The following is a 21401-nucleotide window of genomic DNA, read 5'->3' as shown; positions in this document are numbered from 1 at the left end:
AACAATAGCGCCGAATGTATGTGGGTGGAGGAGGGTATTTTTCGGGGGTTCCCCTATTTTCTCTATTTTACAGAGACCTGCCTATTCCTCTATCTCGTCTTGCTCAAAGTGCCTGTTCTCGTCTTATCAAGCCCATCCAAGCACAGGAAAGCGACGAAGAACAGTGTAACTGCACGATTGTCGGTTCGGACACAGCCTCGGCTCGTTCTCGTATTGGCTCGTCTCGGATCTAATCCTATTCATATGCCGATGCAAATTAAGTTTTATCGTTGTTAAAATGTTCCAATACCTGTATTAGATGAAAAGGACAAATAGCCTCAGTGCTGATGCTCCCATAAAAGTAATGAATCAGTGGTATACGTAGACAACACCGTTCGAATCTCACAGATACTACAAGCATTTTAAAAGAAATCAGGTTGCGATTAGAAGAAGGACAGGTTGATTAAAGGTGTGCCTCAATTACTTGGTAAACACGCCAGGAATTAGGGGGGAATACACAGAACAAACAAGTCACTAGAACTTCAAACAAGGAAATACCGTATGTCATTTTGCGGGTACGGTAAACGCAATTTCATCCTGGAAGTTCCAGAAAATGATTTCCTCACGTAAAGATTAACTACAGTAAAACCTCGTTAAACCTGACCGCAATAAGCCGGACTTCGCTTAATCCGGGCAGGAAAAAGGAAAAAAAAAGCAGAATGGAATATTTTAAATGTGGCTAGAAGTCAACAAGAGAACTTCCCAAAGAAAAGGCAGTCAAACAGTGATGAAATTCTGTTTCCCGCAGACTTTGTACTGTAATGTATAGTGTATTTAGGTCTATACCTTTTAAATACACAATAATAAACGTGTTTTGTTGTTATAAACGGAGTTATGATGCACTTTCTACTGTTCTTTAGGTTATTTCGTTAATGCGAACTTTCGTTAAACCGGTCAACGAGGTTTTACTGTATTTTAAAGATGATACCAGAAGTTCTTGGAGTGTATATACCCGAGGTGGTCTTGTCATGTGAGAGACTCGGGTTCGATTCCCGAGAAATGTCTTCTGCATGGATCAGGTCTGGGATTCACCCAGCCTCTATGGTTGATTTGGTGCATTTTACTTAGCTTTTCTGCCACCTTTGGCTAAGATGAGGATGAGTGATGATATGATGAAATTGATGAAGAGACACTCACAAGGACAATCATACCCAGGACAGGATGCGAACCCGAGACCTCTGGCGTCGTAGCGCGCTGTGCTAACAACTCCGCCACGCAGGCTGGCAGTTGGATGTATTCAGAACGAGTAGTTTTCACAACGGAACTGAATACTTCGATTTTTATACTGTAATTTTCGCGTCATTGGGCATCGGTCGTCCTGGGCGGGGCTTGGTGGAGGTACAAAGGGGGCCATTACCAAACCTGGAAAAAATGCCAGCTTAAACTTATACAGATGGTGCAAGAGCAGGTTTGACAGTCCTTACCTACTTGGCATGTCAACCGTCAACTTACTTTTGCACCACCCTGTATATTTCACACATAAGATTAAGTGAAAGTAATTTACATTAACTATTATAAAGGAGGCCTCCCCGATGGCGCAGTGGTATCGTAGTCGCCTTGTAATGAAGGGACCACGAGTTTGATTCCCGATGGAGTCACATAGTGGTTCGGATCCAGTACCGATTAGCCTTACTGTGAATAAAGTGGACTTAAAACAACAAATCAATCAAACTATTACAAAGGACATAATAAATATTACAAGTAATACAGGTACAGAGAGTTGCAATAAGATGAAAATGCCTCCGACCTTCTGCAAAGTAAAAATCATTATTTTGGTGCTAAGGATACCAACATTCCAGGCCTCCACGATGGCGCAGTGGTAGCATCGTCGCCTTCTAATCAAGGGGTCCCGGGTTCGATACCCGATGGAGGCAAATAGTGGTTCGGATCCCACTTTAAACTGTAGGTCCAGTCCCGATTAGCATTTCTGTGCATAAAGTGGACTTAAAACAACAAATCAAATCAAAAAATCAAACCAACATTTCAGTTTGATAAATCCTTCATCTGAGCCTCTTCATTGATTGATTTACATGACACCAGATGAGGCCAATGTCACTTACATACTCTCGTTTGTCCCGTACGGTTCTGCAATCATTTTTAGGCACCCAGAACAATGAAACCATTCGAACATTGGCAATAATCCATCACATTGTCAAGAACTCACGTCTGAAGCATTTCCTATTTTACGGCCGAAAGTTACGAACACATTTTCCCCCCATTTCTTCAATGCAGCGAAACGATCACACTCGTGACGTCGATTGCCAGTCCAAAAGCCATACGTCAAGAGCTAAGAACCGGTCACGATAAGTTTGCAACCTTGTGTTTGCCCTTGAACAAAATTCTTGAGGCATCTGCCATAATATTTGTGGACATTACAGGTCCGAGAAACGCTTCCAAACAGCGATTTCGGTGACGTATTTCGTTACTGCCGAGATGTCCACCACTGGAGAAGCCCTTCGCAGCCGTTGGAATGGAGGTCAGGAAGTGTGCTTTTTCCTTTCTATTCCCTCGCTTTCACTCGTAGCAGCCAAGCGAGTAACTGGGGCAGCGGTGCTTGCAGGGGAGCAACGTTCTTGCTTTGCAGCCTTGGTACCGAAGACCCAGTGTTGCTTGCGACGTCATGGAAACCGGGTTGTTTAGGTTGGTGATCGTGTTGAGTTTGTTGTTGGTGCTCACGGGGGATTACTACACGATGTTGGCTCAGCTGTTCCAGGTTCTTGGCAGCTTCCAATCTACGCCAGAGGTTCCCCAACTTGCGCCAGCGGACAGCGAAATTAGCAACAAGGATGAGGACCAATCAGACGTCTTCCGTAAGTACTCACAATTGCATGTAAACACAAGCTCTGGAATGCTCAAAATATAATAGAGAGAGAGAAATTATCTTGTATAAAACTTTAAATAATCTAAAGGTTCAGTTTCCAACAAATTTGTTAAGTTTAGTTGTTAATCCAGATGTGCGGATTGGTTATCATTTTTAAGGAAGTGTAACGTACAATTGTAAAAGGCAAAGTGTTCTCTTTTTTTAAATCTAATATCTGTAAAATAGGGGGAAAGACTGATAATTTTAATGTAAAACAATTGTGTACATTTTATATGTGTATTGTTATGGACAAAAACAGCATAAAAGCTGTTAGGTTCCAAATAAAGGAATGAATGAATGAATGAAACACAAGCTCTTTCTATTTGAGCTATTTTCTTTGCCTTTTCTGTATCTTCGGTTAATCGCGACGTTGGGGATAAATAGGTGATGGCTAGAGCCCGGAAGTTGAGTCACTTATTTTCGTTAAAATGGACAGATATAGAGACATTTATAATGGGCACCAAAATAAAAAAAAGGGCAATAAATCTAAAGAAGTGGCAAATTCCAAGTCAGTTATATCTATAATTTCATTCAAAAAATTAAAATCTACTTTCCTTTCTTGCCTTGATTACGCATAACCACTAGGTGCTTTTTCTTCTTTTAATGTTTTCGACATTCATAAATAGTCCCCCCCCCGAGAAAACAGAAATTCGATAAAAGTAATTGGAACATACACGAAACAGACTATTGTAACCGAATACATATCGTCAAGAAAATAATTTCGACCTTTAAAAATATCATAAATCGTTGTCAATTTTTCACAAAGTCCACATTTGCACTCATTACACGTTTGCACTATTCTGCAACCGATAACTTTTGTCTCGTGGCACTTCAATCATATGGTGCACCGATTTCTCGAAGACTTTCATGAATGCTATAAAAGTTTCACCCCTTTTTTTCAGCTTTGTATTGTCTCTGACAGCACCATAAGGGACTAATCAATAACGTTTTTTGAAAGAAAAATAAGTTGTGTACAATTTTTAAAAAAATCGAAAATTTCGTTAACATTTTAAAAAAGGCATTAAAATTAAAAATAGGCAGTAGGGTACAAAATAGGCAAAATGGAAAAAGCTTCTAAAACATTAGCAACACTAAAAAAATGTATATCAATAAAAATTTTATGAATAAATGCAGCAGGAAAAAGGAATTTTCCAAACTTCCGAGCTCTAGTGATGGCAGTGATTTATCCACACACATCCAAAATTTCCTGAACAGTCTCTAAAACTTTTCAGAAAGACCCCATTTATGGTAATTTTGGCTCTAAATTTACCGTCGTACCCTCTAAATGTGAACTTGTGACAAACACAATGATATTTTCATACATTAACTAGGTTGGAGGGGTGTAAGGGTTGACCCTTTCACAAGACACCCAATTGTTAACCTTACCTCCACGTAATTTTATCAAATGTTTTTGGAGAAGAACGGGCCACTCTTTGTGAGGAAGTCATTAGTCTCTGCTTAGTTCAACCTTTCTCAAGGTGTTCGTTACCCACGCCCCGTTTTTAACTGTAAGGTAATTGTTTTATACAAGGATTTCCCTTGTATACTTTGAAGAGTGCAAAATGAGCATACGTGCCGACGCACCCCAAAATTTTAAATCATTCATTCATTCTTCCACATAGTTCATCATGAATAAAACATTGAAATACTGAAGAAGGCAACATTTATTGTATAAAAATATGCACTAGAAACGTTACGTTTTTAGTGTATATTTTTATACAATAAATTTTGCCTTTGTCAGCATTTTAATGTTTTATTAACATGGAAACAAGGCTCAATATTGTTACCATTCACCATGAACTGCATTGTTTAAGGCTAACGAGGTACTGGCATCTGGACTCAGCCGATATAATCCTCGGTGACATTTGGATGTGTCCTGCCCATGTGTGTTCGTATCGTCAATTTCATCTTATCACCTTTCTTCGTGATTAGCCAAAAGTACCAGAAAAGCGAAGTAAAATAGGACAAATCAATCTATTAATCAGGGATCGAACTTGCGACCTCTGGCTTCGTAGTTCGTTAAGATGACCACACTGTCCAAGAGGGCTGCATATAAACAAAAGCAATGTGCGATTTAAACATTACACTCTCTTTTGTGTGTGGTTGTGGAGAGGGGGAGGGTACACAGAAACCCATTTCTGAAGGGACAGAAATTTTTGTGGAAATAAATCAATTTCATGTTACACCTATTTAATTTTGGACATTGTAAGTCTTTCGGGGGGTCCGAACTTCCTGAGCCCCCTTCTGAATTCGTGCTTGGCAATGGGTCAGATTTTATAACGGCGTATTTTACTATAGTTGGCTTTTGAATAACCCATAAATTCTTCACACTGACATTATATGCATAAAAATACATTAAAGCATTATTACCATCTTAATACGAGATTATTAGGAAACACGCCAGCCTACTCCACCCTAAGTTTTTCAACAGTAACAAAATAACATCATGAAAGAAAGTGATGTAGTATACATAATTATTTAGGATTGACAATCCTAGGTTATATCATTAACTAATTCTTTGATCACAAGTAGTTGTTAGGTTACTATTTATTGGTTTAAGAGACAATTACTTTAATTTCAGGCATGATGATTCTTGTGTAAGTTTTGTTAATCAATTGATGGATAACACTGGGGAACAGTGAAACTGCGGCACAATGTTTGAGAGCTAATTTAGGGCGATTTCATGCTGCTGAATGATGATATAATAATATATTTCCTGAATTGGCTCTAATTTATGAAATAAATGCAACTAAACCAAAATGGCGGAAACATAAGACATACATATAAATGAACTTCCAACAACAATTTAATATTTCTTTTTGCGATTACAATCATTATTATAAAAATAAATTTATATAGGCCTATGATCATAATAATTAAGAAAATATGTACACAATGAAGTAACAAACTATGTGAAACGTTTTCTATACGATTTCCTGCTGTATTGCTTTTTAGGACAATCCCTCTGCAAGCTCCAACAGTAGGCTAGTCGGCCATCACGTGACGATCCCACCGTTCCTGGTACCTTTCTTCCATTATCCTTATATCCTAATGGAACCTTTCTCCCTGTTCTTCACTAAAATCACAAAGGTTTTCGGGGAATCTGTCAATGTGGCTATGTAGAAAATGTATCTTCACACTCATATTAGCTCCCAATTTCTCAAACTTTTTCAACATATTTCCAACTACCTATATATCGCGGTGGTTTTCTGCTCTGTGATTCCCCAATTGCCTAGCAATGCTTCATAAGTTGCCTAGCAACAATTTACAAATAAATTAATAAGTTTCTTAATGGGAATTTCAGCCCATCATCAAATTTTGATATTACCGAGAAAAGCGTGGAGTAATTTTACCTCTTACATTTTCCATGGTGTGTTTATTTTTATAACTGGAGTCAATTCAACTGAACCAATTATACAATTGGCAATCACAGCTGTTTTGTGTGCTGAAACTGTTATTAAACTTTATGCCACAAAATAAAATCCTTTTTTGTTCCCCAGTGTAATTTGTGTGTAGTAGCTTCAATTACAATAAGTATAATGATCAGATCCATAACGTGATAAAGCACGATTTGGCATTGTTTCGTACAAACAGGACAATACAACATGGAAGTACCCATTATAGACCTTGAAGAACATAAACTTCATACTGAAAAGAAATATATTTCAAGTATTTAGTTTCTTTGCGCCCCGTGTTGTTTTTGTGTTTTGTTTCTAGCTGGTTCCTGCTCTTTTTGGTTCTTGCTTTGTGCTCTGCTTGTTACGCGCGTATTAGTGCATGGATGCATTTCTTCTCTGAGAATTTTCTGTTGTTTTTTTTCTCGAGCAATTGCAGAACTGCCAAGGTTCCTGGGTTTGATTGATTTGCTTTATTTTACTTCGCTTTTGTGCCACTTTCGGCTAATTTGCGAAGATGGGGATGAGTGATGATATGATGAAATTGATGGACACTCACAAACATCCATGCCCAGACCAGGATTCGAATCCTGGACCCCTGGCGTCGTAGCGCGGTGTGCTAACCACTCCGCCCCAGAGGCCGAATCCCAGCTTGGGCATGGGTGTTCTTTGTGAGTGTCCCTTCATCAATTTCATCATATCATCACTCATTCTCATCGTCGCGATTAGCCAAAAGTGGCAGAAGAGCGAAGTAAAATTATCTGAAGCAGGCACATTCCACGAAAACTGGTTCTACTCCATGTAAATAATAAAATGAATTAATCTGAAAATTCATATTTTTTTTAAAATTGCATTGAGGTTTAGATGTTTGTGAATGCATATAATTTACAGATTTCACAAATAAAAGTTACTAACATCTGCAGCCTATATTCTTCACAGACAAATGAAGTCAAAATTTGCCACATTTTTAAAGCGTCACACACGTAACGCACTTTTGTTAATGCTTTTCATGCATTCAACCTATGTTATCATAGTCAAGCTTTTTTTCATTTGTTAGCAGACATTACATAGTACTTCATAATTCTATGCAATCAGTTCATTATGAATATTTTAATCCAATCTATATCTAGAACCTTACATTTTGTGTATACGTGTCACACACGTAACGCTGGAATGCCCCAGGAATGAAATCAAATCATTCTTTATACACACACACGTATATGGTTGGAGAATTTATTTGTCACGATTGTTTTGCTTTCTGGGAGAATTTTTAGAGGGAAACAACTGTATGATTCAGTCTAAGCTGATAGACGCTTTGTTCTTTGTAGTTCTTTTAAAAGTTTTATTGAAAATCAATAGAACGTTGCTTACAAATGCAAGGCTTCTTTGCGCTCTTTACGAAGTTGCAACTAGCTCGTAATATTCCATTGATCCTGTTGTAGTTTCCTTCGTCATAAGAACGTAGGCATTCTCAAGGGCAACATGTCCAGATCTGTTTTTTCATGCTTCGAAGTATGGTAGCTCCACGTCAAAGCACGATGAGAGTTAATGGAGCCAAGGCTGCTTCACAGATTCAATACTTCTGCAAATAGTCTGTGACTTAGCTTCACAATGTGTCATTCTTTAACTGAAAAGAAACGCGTTAAGCTTGCCTTGCTCTGAAATTAGTGGATGTGCTGTGATCAGCACCGTGTCACCTCTCCCATATTATCAATCTGCACAGTGGCAGATTGGTCAACATAACGCGCTAATACAGAGATTACTGGTTCGAACTTTGGGTAAGGCATGAGTGTTTGCTTCATCGTGTACTGCTGACGGTCCCCGTGGCGGAGTGGTTAGCACGTCGCGCTACGACGCCAGGGGTCCCGGATTCGAATCCTGGCCTGGGCATGGATGTTTGTGAGTGTCCATTCATCAATTTCTTCATATCATCACTCATCCCCTTCTTCGCAAATTAACCAAAAGTGGCACAAAAAGCTAAGTAAAATAATGCAAATCAGGCCCGTATCCTGGACTTTTTTGAGGGAGGGGCCAGGTCCATAATTTATATATGTATTGTTCCCGACTTTTTGCCAGTTTTGCTCCCGTACTATGCCCTCTTAATTCGTGTCTACCAAGAGAAAATAAGAATAATTGTCTTTGCCCCCTCCCCTTCCCAAGTTTTGGCACCAAATCGCCGATACTGGTCAGAAGTATTCGGAGAGTTCCGAGTTTCGCAAATTAAAAATATTTTCAAATCTCCTTTAATTTCTTATACCAGAACCATTGAACAGCCACGATAAATCTCTGTTTAGAAAATAATATATTTATAAATTAAATTACACATTAGCAACTATTATTGCAATAAAGAATTCTAAATATGAGTTAACCCATAGCCCGCTACGAAGGATCGTAGCGGGCTATGGTTAACCAGAATAAAGAGAGAGAGAGAGAGAGAGAGAGAGAGAGAGAGAGAGAGAGACATTTTCACCTAGTAGGGCATTAGTTCCAGGTAGAAAAGAGAAGAAACTTCAATATTTTAAGAAAACTGGAATATGGCACATTGTTGATATTGAAATGTAAAATGATTTCTACCCAACAATGCCATAGTTCATAATAATAATGAAGGATTTTTTCTCCGGGGGGGGGCATAGTCGTAGAAACGTTTTATTATTATTATTGCAATTGTTATTGTTGTTGCTCTTATTATTATTATTAGTTACTACTACTAATACTTTAAAAATCATAAAATTCAAATTGAATTGTAAATAGTTTGGAGTTGTATACAAGTTCCGACTCGAGTATTCTATTTAGATAGGAACTGGATTCGCCTATCTTCCTTTCAATCAACATCTATCACTTTGTTGATGAACAGTTCCTTTTCTTCTTGTATTTTTTCACAATGCACAGATTTCAATCAGTCCGAGACCACTTAATCTGCTGTCCTTCATGGTACTTCTGATCAGTAGCGTACGCAGGATTTCGTCAAGGGGGGGGGGTTTATTTCTAAAACTTTCTCCAAATTCACATTACCTTTGATTTATTATACTTTAATTAAATAATAATAATCACAATTAATTAATAATACTTATAATTAATTAATTACCTGAATTACTACTAATAATACCACTACTACTATTATGTAGTAGAGATCTACATAAATATACCATTTATGAAAACAATAGAAATAAATTACTTTCTAATCATTCAATTTTTATCAAATCCTGGGAGCATTTTTTTGTTTTTGTTTTTATTTTTTGTCTGGTCAACGAGGTGAGACATTTTAAGGGTGAAGAAAATCCATAAAAAAATTTTATCTCATAATAGTAGTGTTGCGGGGGATATAATGAAATATGTAAAATATATATTAAAATAAATTGAAATAATTAAAGTATGGAACTCATCCAAGAAGCTGCGGTGGTCTGGTCGGTAGAGCATCTGACAATCACGCGAGAGATCCGGATTCGATTCCCGAAATTGGTTGGAATTTTTCCGGCTTCTTCCCCGCATAAATGTCCCCGATAATTCACATCTGGATTGTCTCACTGTTCTTACCAACAAAACATTTTACAATAGTTAAGCTTATTGTCGTTTGAATAATTGTCTAGTCAACAAGGTGAGACATTTTAAAGAGAGACATTCAAACGTGCTGCGGTAAATAATACAATGGGAAGGCGAATTGGTGACTGTATTCTTGTCCGCCTAGCCTTTGTCTATACATTAGCCTCTAACAACGAACCAAGAACTTTCTTTAGTTAATTCTCATTGTTCACACAAAAAAATACATGTTCGTTGAACACTGGCGTACGTAGAGGCATGGCCGATGGTTAGAGGCACATACTTTTGGTAAATAAAAAAGCAAAATTTCAGTATAAAAACAGAGTCAATTTCGGGTTCAAAAGCTGTAAATGAAATGAAATTTCGCTGTTATAGCGGTGAAAAAGCGGTATATAAAATTACATTTTGGTTTTAAAAATGTGAATATAATCCCAAATCCCAGATAGCACGTAAGTTAACTGCAAGTTAAACCGACATTCGATTTAACTTGCAGTTAACTTACGTGCTATCTGGGATTTGATTTAAAAACTGCACTATTACACAAAATAAACATATCCCTTCTAATAGCACATTAAATCATTACCAGAATATTAAGTTTATTCCTGTATAGAGGAGTCCATTTTTGCTTTTGAAATATTTACAGCAAAATTAATCAATTTTCCGTGAATTGCATAACACACAGGATACTTCAGACTTCAGAAAGTGTCGCGTCGGTATATAAACGGTACATTTCGTGTTTAAGAGTCTATTTCGCATTTTGCCGGTCATTTCGCATCATTTCGTGACAAAACAGGGTAGGAAAATGCACCTCACACCTTTCAGAAACCTTAAAAATTAACATTGCAATGTGTTATTTCAAATTTCGTTTTCTTTTTGTCAAAAACGAAATATGCATGCCTCTACCGATGATGCTACAGCCCCTACCAAAATTTTGAGAAAATCAGAATTTTCAAATAAAAATCCGTTAAGAACTTTAAAAAATCAAAATGTGTAAATACGAAACCTCTTTTAAAGTGAGTCCCGAATTACCATTTTTGTCTTTGAATACAATTTTAATAGACTGAAAAGCTCCAAAAATACGAAATATTTTATTATGCATCCTGCCCTCCAAAACGAAGCCATGTGTTATCCACATTTACTATTCCGGTCCCTCCCCCCCCAAAAAAAACTGCGTACGCCAGAGTATTGAACATTGTTGCAACTGAAATACAAAACATCTTATTTCTCTTTTAAATCATAGTTACCCTCATATTTCACTTTCAAGAACTTGTGCTTATTTTCAAGGCATCACTCTCAAAGACGCGTGTGCTTGGAATGCTGTGCTTTTCTTCATGCTACATGGAAATAATAATTCAAATTATTATTATTATTAGTGGTAGTAGTAGTAGTAGTAGATGTAGTAATAGTAATAGTATTGTCCCATATCTTTGACTGTGGTAAATTGGCCATTTAAAATTTTTTCCACAGCATTTTTCATAATATTTCACAAGCTCAAGGGGGGGTTTAAACCCCGTAACCCCCCCTTGCGTACGCCACTGCTTCTGATCCATGTTTTTAAGTCCTGAAGGGTACTGGAAAATAATAATAACAATAATAGTTGCTGTAACTTACGGCCTGTAAGTCACAGAAAACAATATTTTCTGTTATAAAATATCTCTACAATTTTACCATTCGAATTACATTAACTCTTTCCAGAAATCTCAGGGGGAGCAAGGGGCCCCTCTGCCCCACCCTGCGGACGCCCTTGATAATAATAGAGAAGATGTACTGTTTGCAGTAATTCTATGCCGATAAGCCATTGTCACAAATAAAGAGACATTTAGGCGTCCCGTTGTACGTTTAAAAAACCGGGACAGAGATTCGAAAAGAGGGACTGAACCAAGTACCTGTAGCTTAACTAAGTTACTTTTAAAAAGTAACATTTACTTCTCTAACACTGCTCCATTCCCGATTAGCCTATCTGAGCATAATAGGTGCTGAAACACTGATAAAACTAACACGTTAAAGTACGTGGTTAACAATGGTAGCAAACAATTGCAAAGATAAAAGCTTTCTTTTCGATTCTGCCGACGGAGAAAGTAGCGTGGAGTATGTGAAGAAATTAAACGACATTTCGCCAAACTTTCCTTTTGACCCACTTTCCTTGCATCCTTCAACTCCGTTACCTTGAGTCGCATGCCTCAGTCTGCATTAACGCAACCTTGAACGCATAATTGTGCGTGTCTTCGAGGAAATCACGCATCATATGGATGGACACCTTCTAATTCGTTCTCCTTTGAAGTATGGTATGGGATTCAGCATCCCTACCTATCATAACGCAATGTACCTTACCCTTGCTTAATAAAACCTAAGTTAGCCTAGAATTCAACCTAACGTAACATGATCTATTCTAACATAAGGTAACTTAAGCAAATAAAATTTAACATAAATTATTTCAACACATCCATGTGTGCTAGCCCAGGATTTTCGAAAGGGAGGGGTTACGTACACTTGTTTTGTAGTCAGTCCTCTTTTTGCCATCTATTCCTATCTTTAACGTTCTTTTTTTAGGAATACTGGGCCAAATGGAGGTTATGACCCTCACGAATCCACGACACCGTCGTATGCGACACTAGCATTTCTACCGTCATATGCGATACTGTATGGAAATATATTCCATGACAGTTGCGACACCGTCATCTGCGACACAAAGTGTAAATAGCTTCCCGTCACACTTTATCCAGGCTTAGGACTGGCAGCATCATGGAAGCTTGTGTGTTTTTAAAACCTTTATTAGTTTTCCTTCACACTGGCATCATGCAAGCTGGGTGTTTAAAAGCTGGATGTATTTACCCTTTGTCAATGACGGATTTTTTAGATCCCTTGTCAGTATAGGAGCAGACTGCAATCCCTTGTCAATGTAGAATGTGTCGTTTCTCTTGTAGTTGAACCAACATCTTACTATTTTCATTCTAATTTCTGAACGTACGCCATTCTCCTCAAAAGCATTGTTAGGACTGCATTGTTGGTGCTGTGCTGCTGTTGGGAGCAGTTCTACATGGAAATGTCGAAAACAGAGTTGTTCATCCTCTGTCCAACGAAATAATCCAAACATTTTCTCAATATGTTGTGGTTTGGCGCATCTTCCATCACACACAGCCATCCATAATCGACGTCAGCCACAGGAAGGTAAGCCAGAGCTGAACACATTCTTATACACAGCCGCACGTCTGGATCTGTTTTGTAATCGTCGTTTCAGTCCCAACTCCTGCACCTTTCGCCACAAACATTGGTTAAAGTGCTAATTACAACCACTGATCCGAGCCTCGGGAAATAATTTCTTCGGAGACGCTATTGCTGCTGCAAGTACGCAAATGTCGCTAATTCTGGTTAACAAATCAGAAATCGTAGGGGAAAATCCAAGCAGTGTCGCTTATGACGGGAAAAAAACAGTTTTTGCCTTAGTGTCGCAAATGACGGTGTCGGAAATGTCGGAACTCCAACCCTCAGAACCCCCCACCTTGGGCACGTCACTGCGACTTGCCCTCCCCCCACCCCCTGGAATGAGTATAAATCATCTATTTATTGTTCCTTCCCACTTGTAGGTTTTTCTTCTATCTTCTTTCTAATATTCTTATTTTGTTTTCAGTCTATTTCGCCATCCTTACTACCTCACCTCTTAATAATTTATTTCTCTATGATGAAGTTGTAAACAATCTTTATGGACATCTTGTAGTATTTTCAAATCGTTATTACTCATTATAATATCGAAGTTTCTATTTTTCTCCATCCGCCCAAATTCCTATGACGCAGTGCAGTAACCCTCATCTCGGTTCCTTTGCTAAAATAGTCACCGGTCCCATACACAAGCCGTCTCTGAGAGAGAATGATTTTTCATTACAGAAAATTATTTGTCTTCTTCAACAGAACTGGACCATACATGAAGCAGGCTATTGTAACCGGATTCATTTCGTCAAGAAAAGAATATCCATCTTTAACAATATCGCAAATTGTTTTCAATTATTTCAATCCCACATTTGCACTGGTTATACGTTTGTACTTTCCTGCAACAGCCAACATCTTTTCTCCTGGCACTTCAATCAGCTGTTGCACCGATTCCCATCAATATTTATTTCCAATAAATGTAGCAAATTTCCAGGCTCTAGTTATTATTATTTATTTATCACTCATCCTCATCTTCGCAATTAGCCAAAAGTGGCAGAAAAGCAAAGTAAAATAAACCAAATCAATCATTCAATGTAGTACGTAGATTCCAAACTCACTCATTACGTGGTGGGAAAACTGAGTCCATTCACCTGCAGAGTACGCTTTTATTTCCTTTCCAGTCATAACCCTTTTTGCGTAACTTGTTTGTGCTCTCCAAGACACCAGGTGCAGAATCGCAGAAGGAAATGGCTTCAAATAGCTTCTTATCTTAATGTATGCACATTACAATACCGCGTGTGAAATATGTGTCACGCAAGCCTTCTGGAAGGATGCCTCTTAACCGAGTCGCAAAACCGCAAAGAAATGAAGGAAATACTCTTGGAGAAAGTTTTGTTGGGTGAAGGGATTGCTTCTGTTTCCTCTGTAAAGCCGCTCGTGTGCGATTCAACTGTCATTGAATCGTTGAACAAAGTTCTTACTTGGAAATCTTCAAGGTCTGATATTGCACCCATACATCTTCAAAGAAAAATTTGACAATTTCACATTGTATCGACAGGTGGCAGTGTGTTCGACTAGCTAAAGTAAGAAATAGATTAACTGTACTTTGTCTTCGCAATTACCAAAAAATGGCACAAACGTGAAGTAAATTAAATCGATTAATTTATTCATTCATTCAGAGGATAATTTTATTTCCAAAGGAAAATGTATATCAGAAACTCGAAGGAAGTGAGACATATTTTATCGATATTATAAATTTAATCGGAGATAAGAGAAGCTGTGTGATGATAGCGGGTGGAGTATTTTCGTTACTAAATAATGCTACAGAGTTCGTTAGTTAGAGATTGCTCATGTATCGTGATGTTTCAGATGTTATTTTTTTTTACAAGTAATTGGATTACAGTTACAAATCCCTAAAAAAAAAACCTCACGTTTATTGATAAGCATAACACAAAGATGTAAGAGGGAAGGTTAGATTACTTTGCATGGGGCAGAAAGGGGAGGGGGGAAGAAGGAACGGTGGCTTGAAAACTTTGGAACTTTCGCTTTTCGGATAACTCACTCGCGTGTTCATGGTGCCATGGCTATTTCTCGAGCTTCTGCGGGGGAAAACGCTTGAGAGATTTGGCCAAGCGTTTCCTCATGTGAAAGTTGAATCTCATTTTCAACTTGCGCACGACCTCCCTTCCGCCGTTATACCGGACTTTCACTCGCGCTGGGGATCGCTGCACCAGGACATTTCGGTTCATGCCAAGTTATATTCTCTACGGTTATATCTTGATAGAGGAGAAACTAAGAGGAAAGTAGTGTCCAAAATACAATGGCTGTGTAACAGGATTGACCATGATTTTATTTGTATCTCTTATTTTTTCTGGGTCTCTCCCGAAAGTTTGGTGAGGAACACTGTCGTCATATAATCAAGGGATTCCAGGTTCGATTCCCTTTTGAAGCTGTCCCCCCTTTTTAGGCTAATCGTGACGATGAGCATTAAAGATGATGAGAAAAATAGGTGAATAGACGTGGACGTCCGGTAGGGGCTCAAAGGGAAGCCACTGCCCCCTGGTAAATTAATTTTAACCTAAAACTCTCGTATCTTGTTTGCCGCTCCCTGGAAAAAATCCGCGGACGTTCGTGTGAATAGACAATCAGAATACCATACTCAATCCAGGACTCGAACTTGAAGCTTTGGTCGATGAATAAACTACAAAGGAGGATCACAGACACCATCAACCCAAATCACACCCACCACACCAACAGACGCCTTACGCAACTGTGCGAGGCGAAGCATGCATTCAAGCAAATGTTGCGCATATTGAGCATGTATGGTAACTGTAACCATTATATACACTGGCGTAAGCAGCATTTTTTTTTCGGGAGGGGCTGGAACGTAAAGGTGGATAGTACATAGCTGCTTTCTGGGGGGGGGGGGAGTGCACAATAATATATTTCGTGTATTTTGAACTATCTACTCTCAAAAATGGCACTCTGTTTTTCCCTAATTTTTCACTGCTTTTATTTGAAAATGTTGATTTTCTCAGAATTTCGGAAGGGGCTGCAGCCCCATCAGCGCCCCTCTGCGTACGCCAGTGATTACATATCAATCCTGTGTCTCACCCTGTAGATGCCAATGTCTGTGCTTCACAACAAACCGAGGCAGAGAAACATTCTTTATGCCATATTTGCAAATTTAACAATAACCAGCTTCATTTTTCTCCAATTGTTATTTATTGTATAATCATTATTGTTGCTTCAATTGTGTAACTTCCTTTGTATCATATTTCCAATTCTCACATTCTACGCAGTAAGCAATGATAGGTGGCTAACGAAAAGATAGAGCAAGCACCTCATTGTTACATTGTGTTCTGAAACAATGCACAGTGAGCACCGACAGGTTTTTCACCCACCAGGCTGACCTTGGCAACAATGCTCCGCCCGAGAACAAGTGATTTTCTCAATTTCATTTCACCGGAAACACCTGCAGGAAGTGGGTCAGTGCCGAATGAAGAACCCCGTCCAGCACACGAGAAGGTTATTGTTACGTTTTTCATTAGCGTGGGAATTCACAAGCCACCTGCACGGTGCTAATTGTAGCCAAACGGAGAGTTGAAGAGATGTATTAGTCCCGCTTGAGAAGAAATCATTTTCTTTAGCATTTTTCTTAACATTTGTGCCATGACCAAAATGCTACCGTGTAAAATGAAAAATCTTATTGCATTTCAGATGCCATGGCATATTTCATGCCCTTTCTCAAGGATAGGTTCGGTCCGAATCATCTTTCGTAGCGTAGCCAATCAGAAGCTACCTCTAGGTCACGAGTGCAGTTGTAATGGCGGCCGCGTGAGATGTAAACTCTTCATGTATCACTTCACATTTTTAAAAGCCGATAACTATTCAACCGAGAGGAATAACGTCTCGTGTAATACGTTATTAGGTACAAAACAATGGCGCTGCTTGAATACATACTTTACAACGTTTACTGTACACGTATGGAAGAATATTTTAGTTGTTTCAAATGTAAACACCGTGCACTCAGCATAGATGGTGTAACTCGACGTGTCTTTCGTGCTGTATATATTATACATTGTAATCGGAAAAGCCAGCCGAAAAGTTACATGAAATGCTTGCGTGTAAAGTACTATGTGTTATAAGATTTTTCGAAGCTTTTACATAGCATTTATGCTAGCAAAAATGCCAAAGGAAATGCTTTCGTCTAAAGCCGACCAAAAGTTAAAAATCTTATGGCAATACAGATGCCATGGTGTATTTCATGGCATTTCTCAAGGATAGAATTGGTCCTATTTCAATAACCGTTAGAGATTGGTTAGTTCCAGCCCAACTATTGTCTATTTTTTTTGGGGGGGGGAGCAGGAATAAGTTTTATATGTCCTTGCGTTGACTCATTCTTACCCAACAGGTCGGTAGGTGCAGGGGCTTGCCCCGAGTTCATACCTTCGTGGAGATGAGGCCTGCTCAAAAATGGACTAAAATCGGTCCTATTTCCGTAGCATATCCAAGTGTGTGAGTATCCCTTCATTAATTTCGCCATATCATTACTCATCCTCATCTTTGTGATTAGCCAAAAGTGGCAGAAAAGCGAAGTAAAATATACCAAATCAATCAATCAAAGAGCATAAGTACTCATTCATATAAACAACAATGGACCTACTAATAGTTCCGAATTTATCAAGGTGACACAAAGTAGAGAAGTAACGTTATTGTTGAAGAACTTTTTCTAACGCGTTAACTAACGCAAGTACCGAAAAGGTAACATGTTACTTGCTTTACTTCACTCCCTATTTATACCCTACACTTGATGAATGAATTTGAATTTTGTTATTTAGCTGGCTGATCGCGACGACGAGAATGAGTAATAATATGATGAAATTGAAGGGACTCTCATAAAGGAACACACATGCCCAGTGGCGCAACCAGGGGGGGGGGGCATTGCAACTTCAAATTTTATGCAAATAAAAATACTTTTCATAAAATATTCTTGCTCGCTTCGCTCGCGGTTCCTCCTTCTTTTGTTCTTATCAAGTTCAGGACCGTAGCTAGGGAGTGGCGGGATTCGGTCCGGGGCACCGAACGATCGAAATGAAAATAAGTTGTAAAATTGATTGATTGATTTGTGGGTTTATGTCCACTTTACGCACAGAAAGGCTTATCTGGACTGGACCTACAGTTTAAAGTGGGATCCGAACCACTGTACCATGTGCCTCCACCGGGTATCGCACCCGAGACCCCTTGATCACAAGGTGACGATGTTACCATTACACCATCGGGGAGGCACAAAAGTTGTAAAAGAGAGAATGCATTGGCGTCCCGTGAAATTATTTCCGCCCTATTAAATCAATAGTGATTTCAGCCTGCAAGAAAATTGGATCGAAAAATTTTCTTGCTCGCTTTGCTCTCAATATGTCATTGTTTTCTGTATTGCTTTGTAAATTACCAGAGAGGGAAATAAGACTTGTCTTATTTTAAATTGATTTTGTTTTATATCCATGAACAATAGTTTTGAGGAAAGGGAGCGTGCACATTTGAGAGAAAATTTATGTAACTTTGCTGTTAATTTATTGTGAGATGGATGAATTGGTTGTGTAATGTATTTAAATAACATAAGTTGTATATAATATGTAATAAATAAACTTGGAATACGTACACAATTTAGTATCCACGTCGCTCCATGTTGCATATATGTGAAATATATATTGTGCATGAAAGTTATACATGTTAATGTAAAAAATAATTATATTTGGAATGCATTTATCAAGCATTTTCTGTCGTTCAAAAATAGTTTGTGTGCTTGTTTTCCATTATTATAGTCAAATTTAACGTGTTGAAAAAAAATGCAAATCTTTTGTTCGAACACAAATGCTTTAGCACTAACTTCTACCCCCTTTTTGCATAATTTACGAGTGTAATAATAACTTTGATACTACCACCACCACCACCACCACCACCACCACGACTACGACTACTACTACTACTACTACTACTAATAATAATAATAATAATAATAATAATAATAATGTTGGTCCTGGGTTCGAATCCCAGCTTGGACATGGATGTTTGTGAGTGTCAATTCATCAATTTCATCATATCATTACTCATCCCCATCTTCGCAAATTAGCCAAAAGTGAAGCCCGAAGCGAAGTAAAATAAAGCAAATCAATAATAATAATAGTTATAATATTATTAACATTATTATTAATAGCATTATCATTATTAAAATTATTATAATTTATTATTATTATAAAATTATCATCATTATTATTATTATTATTATTATTATTATTATTGGCACGTTTATCCTGGTACTTGCACCCCCCAGACAAAAATTCGTGGTTGCGCCTCTGCACATGCCCAGGCCGGGGTTCGAACCCGTGGAATCAATATGAAACGTTTATCTTAGGAACACAAGATTCATATGTATAATTTGCAGTGTGCCTAGGCTTCCACGTAATATATTCTGATAACTTCATTGTTGCGGACCAACGAGGCTCTGGCGTCTGAAGCCTCGTTGGTATAATCCCCTGTAGGGCTGTGTGTTGCCCTATGTTTTGTCCTTATATGTGCCAAGTGCCCTTCTACAGCCTCAGCTTTTAACCTTGGTAAGGAGATTTTGGATCTCACGTCTTGATCATAGTTATGGTAAGAGGCTTGACCCCGTATAATTCATAATAGCAAGGTAAATGGATGTATGTGTGTGTGTGTATGTTTGTTCCGGCGTAACTCTCGAACGCCTGGAGCAATTTCAACCAAACTTGGTACACATATGAGTGGAAAGAAACACTGTGGGGGTAAGACACCCCTGGCACCCCTAGGGGTGTGGGTGGGAAGGGGCGACATGTAAAAATCCTCGAAAACGACCGATATTACTGTGAAATCCATAGTTTTCGGGGTCGCTAAGATGATACTAAAAATGTTGTTTATAATCAAGTTTTGAGTTAAGTTAATACATTCATTATTTTCCTGCGTAATAGAAGATTGGGATAAATAAATACCCGGGCAACCAGCTAGTATTCAAGAAATGTTGTACTACCTTTTTAATATCACATATAAAGGTGATCAAAAAAAAATTGTTCAAGTAAACATGTTGTCTCTCTATCTATTTTGAATTGTGTCAATGTTTATATTTAATTGTATTTTGTCCATTCATGTAGTTTTAGGGTATGTTGTAAAGTATTTTACTTATGTTGCTGTATGTCTTATGAAATACCTTTTCAATTTCTATGTAATGTATTTATGTAAAAGTGCTGTAATGAGGTAGCCATGCTGTTTGCAGCAGTATAAACGTTTAAATAATAATAACAACAAATAATGTAACAGGAGCAAATAGCCTAATCAATCAAGAAAAGGGTACTTTAGTATTATACGGATTACCTCCAATTAGTACGCTATAAACGTACTTAACGTAACTCAACCTAACCTAACCTTCATATGTAATTAGTATGTTAGGTTAGGTTGAGTTAGGTTAGGTACGTATATAGCGTACTAATTGCAGATAGTCCGTATAATACAAAATTACCAAGAAAAGCATTGAGTCTAGGAGGTATACAAGTGCCAATAATCGTATTATCCAAATAATTGGAGATGTTTCTATCTCTTACAGATTCTGTGATGAGATCAAAGCTCATTCTCACCATCAAGAACGCCTGCCTACCCAAACTCATCTGTGAGCTTCACGCCACCACGAACAAGGATGCGCTTACGGACTCCGAGAAATCTCTGCTCACGCTTATAAGGTCAGTGGCCGCATCTAATACGCCATTAGGTGTACTCAAAAGTGGATTTCATAATTGCAGTTCCTGGGGTACCCACTCTGTGGCCAGCTGTAAAAACGAGGTCAGTGTTAAAATCAGGCGACGCCAGAGCTGGCCCGGTAGCTCAATTTGTGTCTGTCCCCGTCACTGGCGTACGCAGAAGGAGGCTGAAGGAGCTACAAATTTTGAAAAATTGACGTTTTCAAATAAAAGCACAGAAAACTCGGGAAAAACCAGAGTGGAGTTGGCAGTTCATCAGTGATAGGTTATTTCGTATGAACTCTCCAGCCTGATCATTGCCAGTGCGTAGTTGGAGATCGGTTGGTTCATTGAACTCTCCAGCCTAACTATTGCCTATTTTTGTGGGGAGCAGGAAAAGGTTTATTATTCATTTTGCCTTGACTCATCCCACCCAACAGGTCGCTAGGTGCCGTGGCTTGCCGCGAGTTGATAGCTTCCTGGAGATGAGGCCTTGCTCGAAAAAGGAAAAGGTTTATTATCCAAAACCAGAGTGGTAAATTCAAGCCCAATAAAATGACCCCCAGTTGCCATTTCTGAGAGTGGAAGGTTCTAAATATCCGAAATATCTTATTGTGTATGCCGCCCCCTAGAAAGCAGCTAGGGATGTCAAATTTTGAAAAACATTGGGTTCTTATAAGTTAA

General features: G+C 38.4%; 1 protein-coding gene across 1 annotated transcript in view; it reads left to right on the top strand.

The window, feature by feature from the left end:
- Nucleotides 1-2458: 2458 nt before the first annotated feature.
- The window catches only part of geko (olfaction protein geko), a 46072-nt gene continuing 27129 nt past the window's right edge, over nucleotides 2459-21401 (top strand). The window contains exons 1-2 of the mRNA XM_083124920.1: nucleotides 2459-2849; nucleotides 20588-20720. Of these exons, the coding sequence (XP_082981046.1) occupies nucleotides 2660-2849; nucleotides 20588-20720 (323 nt within the window). The 5' untranslated portion in view covers nucleotides 2459-2659. The remainder of the gene's footprint in view (nucleotides 2850-20587; nucleotides 20721-21401) is intronic.

The sequence above is a fragment of the Lepisma saccharinum genome, chromosome 7 (assembly GCF_977018435.1).
Source record: "Lepisma saccharinum chromosome 7, izLepSacc3.1, whole genome shotgun sequence".
In the NCBI taxonomy this organism is placed as follows: domain Eukaryota; kingdom Metazoa; phylum Arthropoda; class Insecta; order Zygentoma; family Lepismatidae; genus Lepisma; species Lepisma saccharinum.
This window is presented reverse-complemented; position numbering and strand designations above follow the sequence as displayed.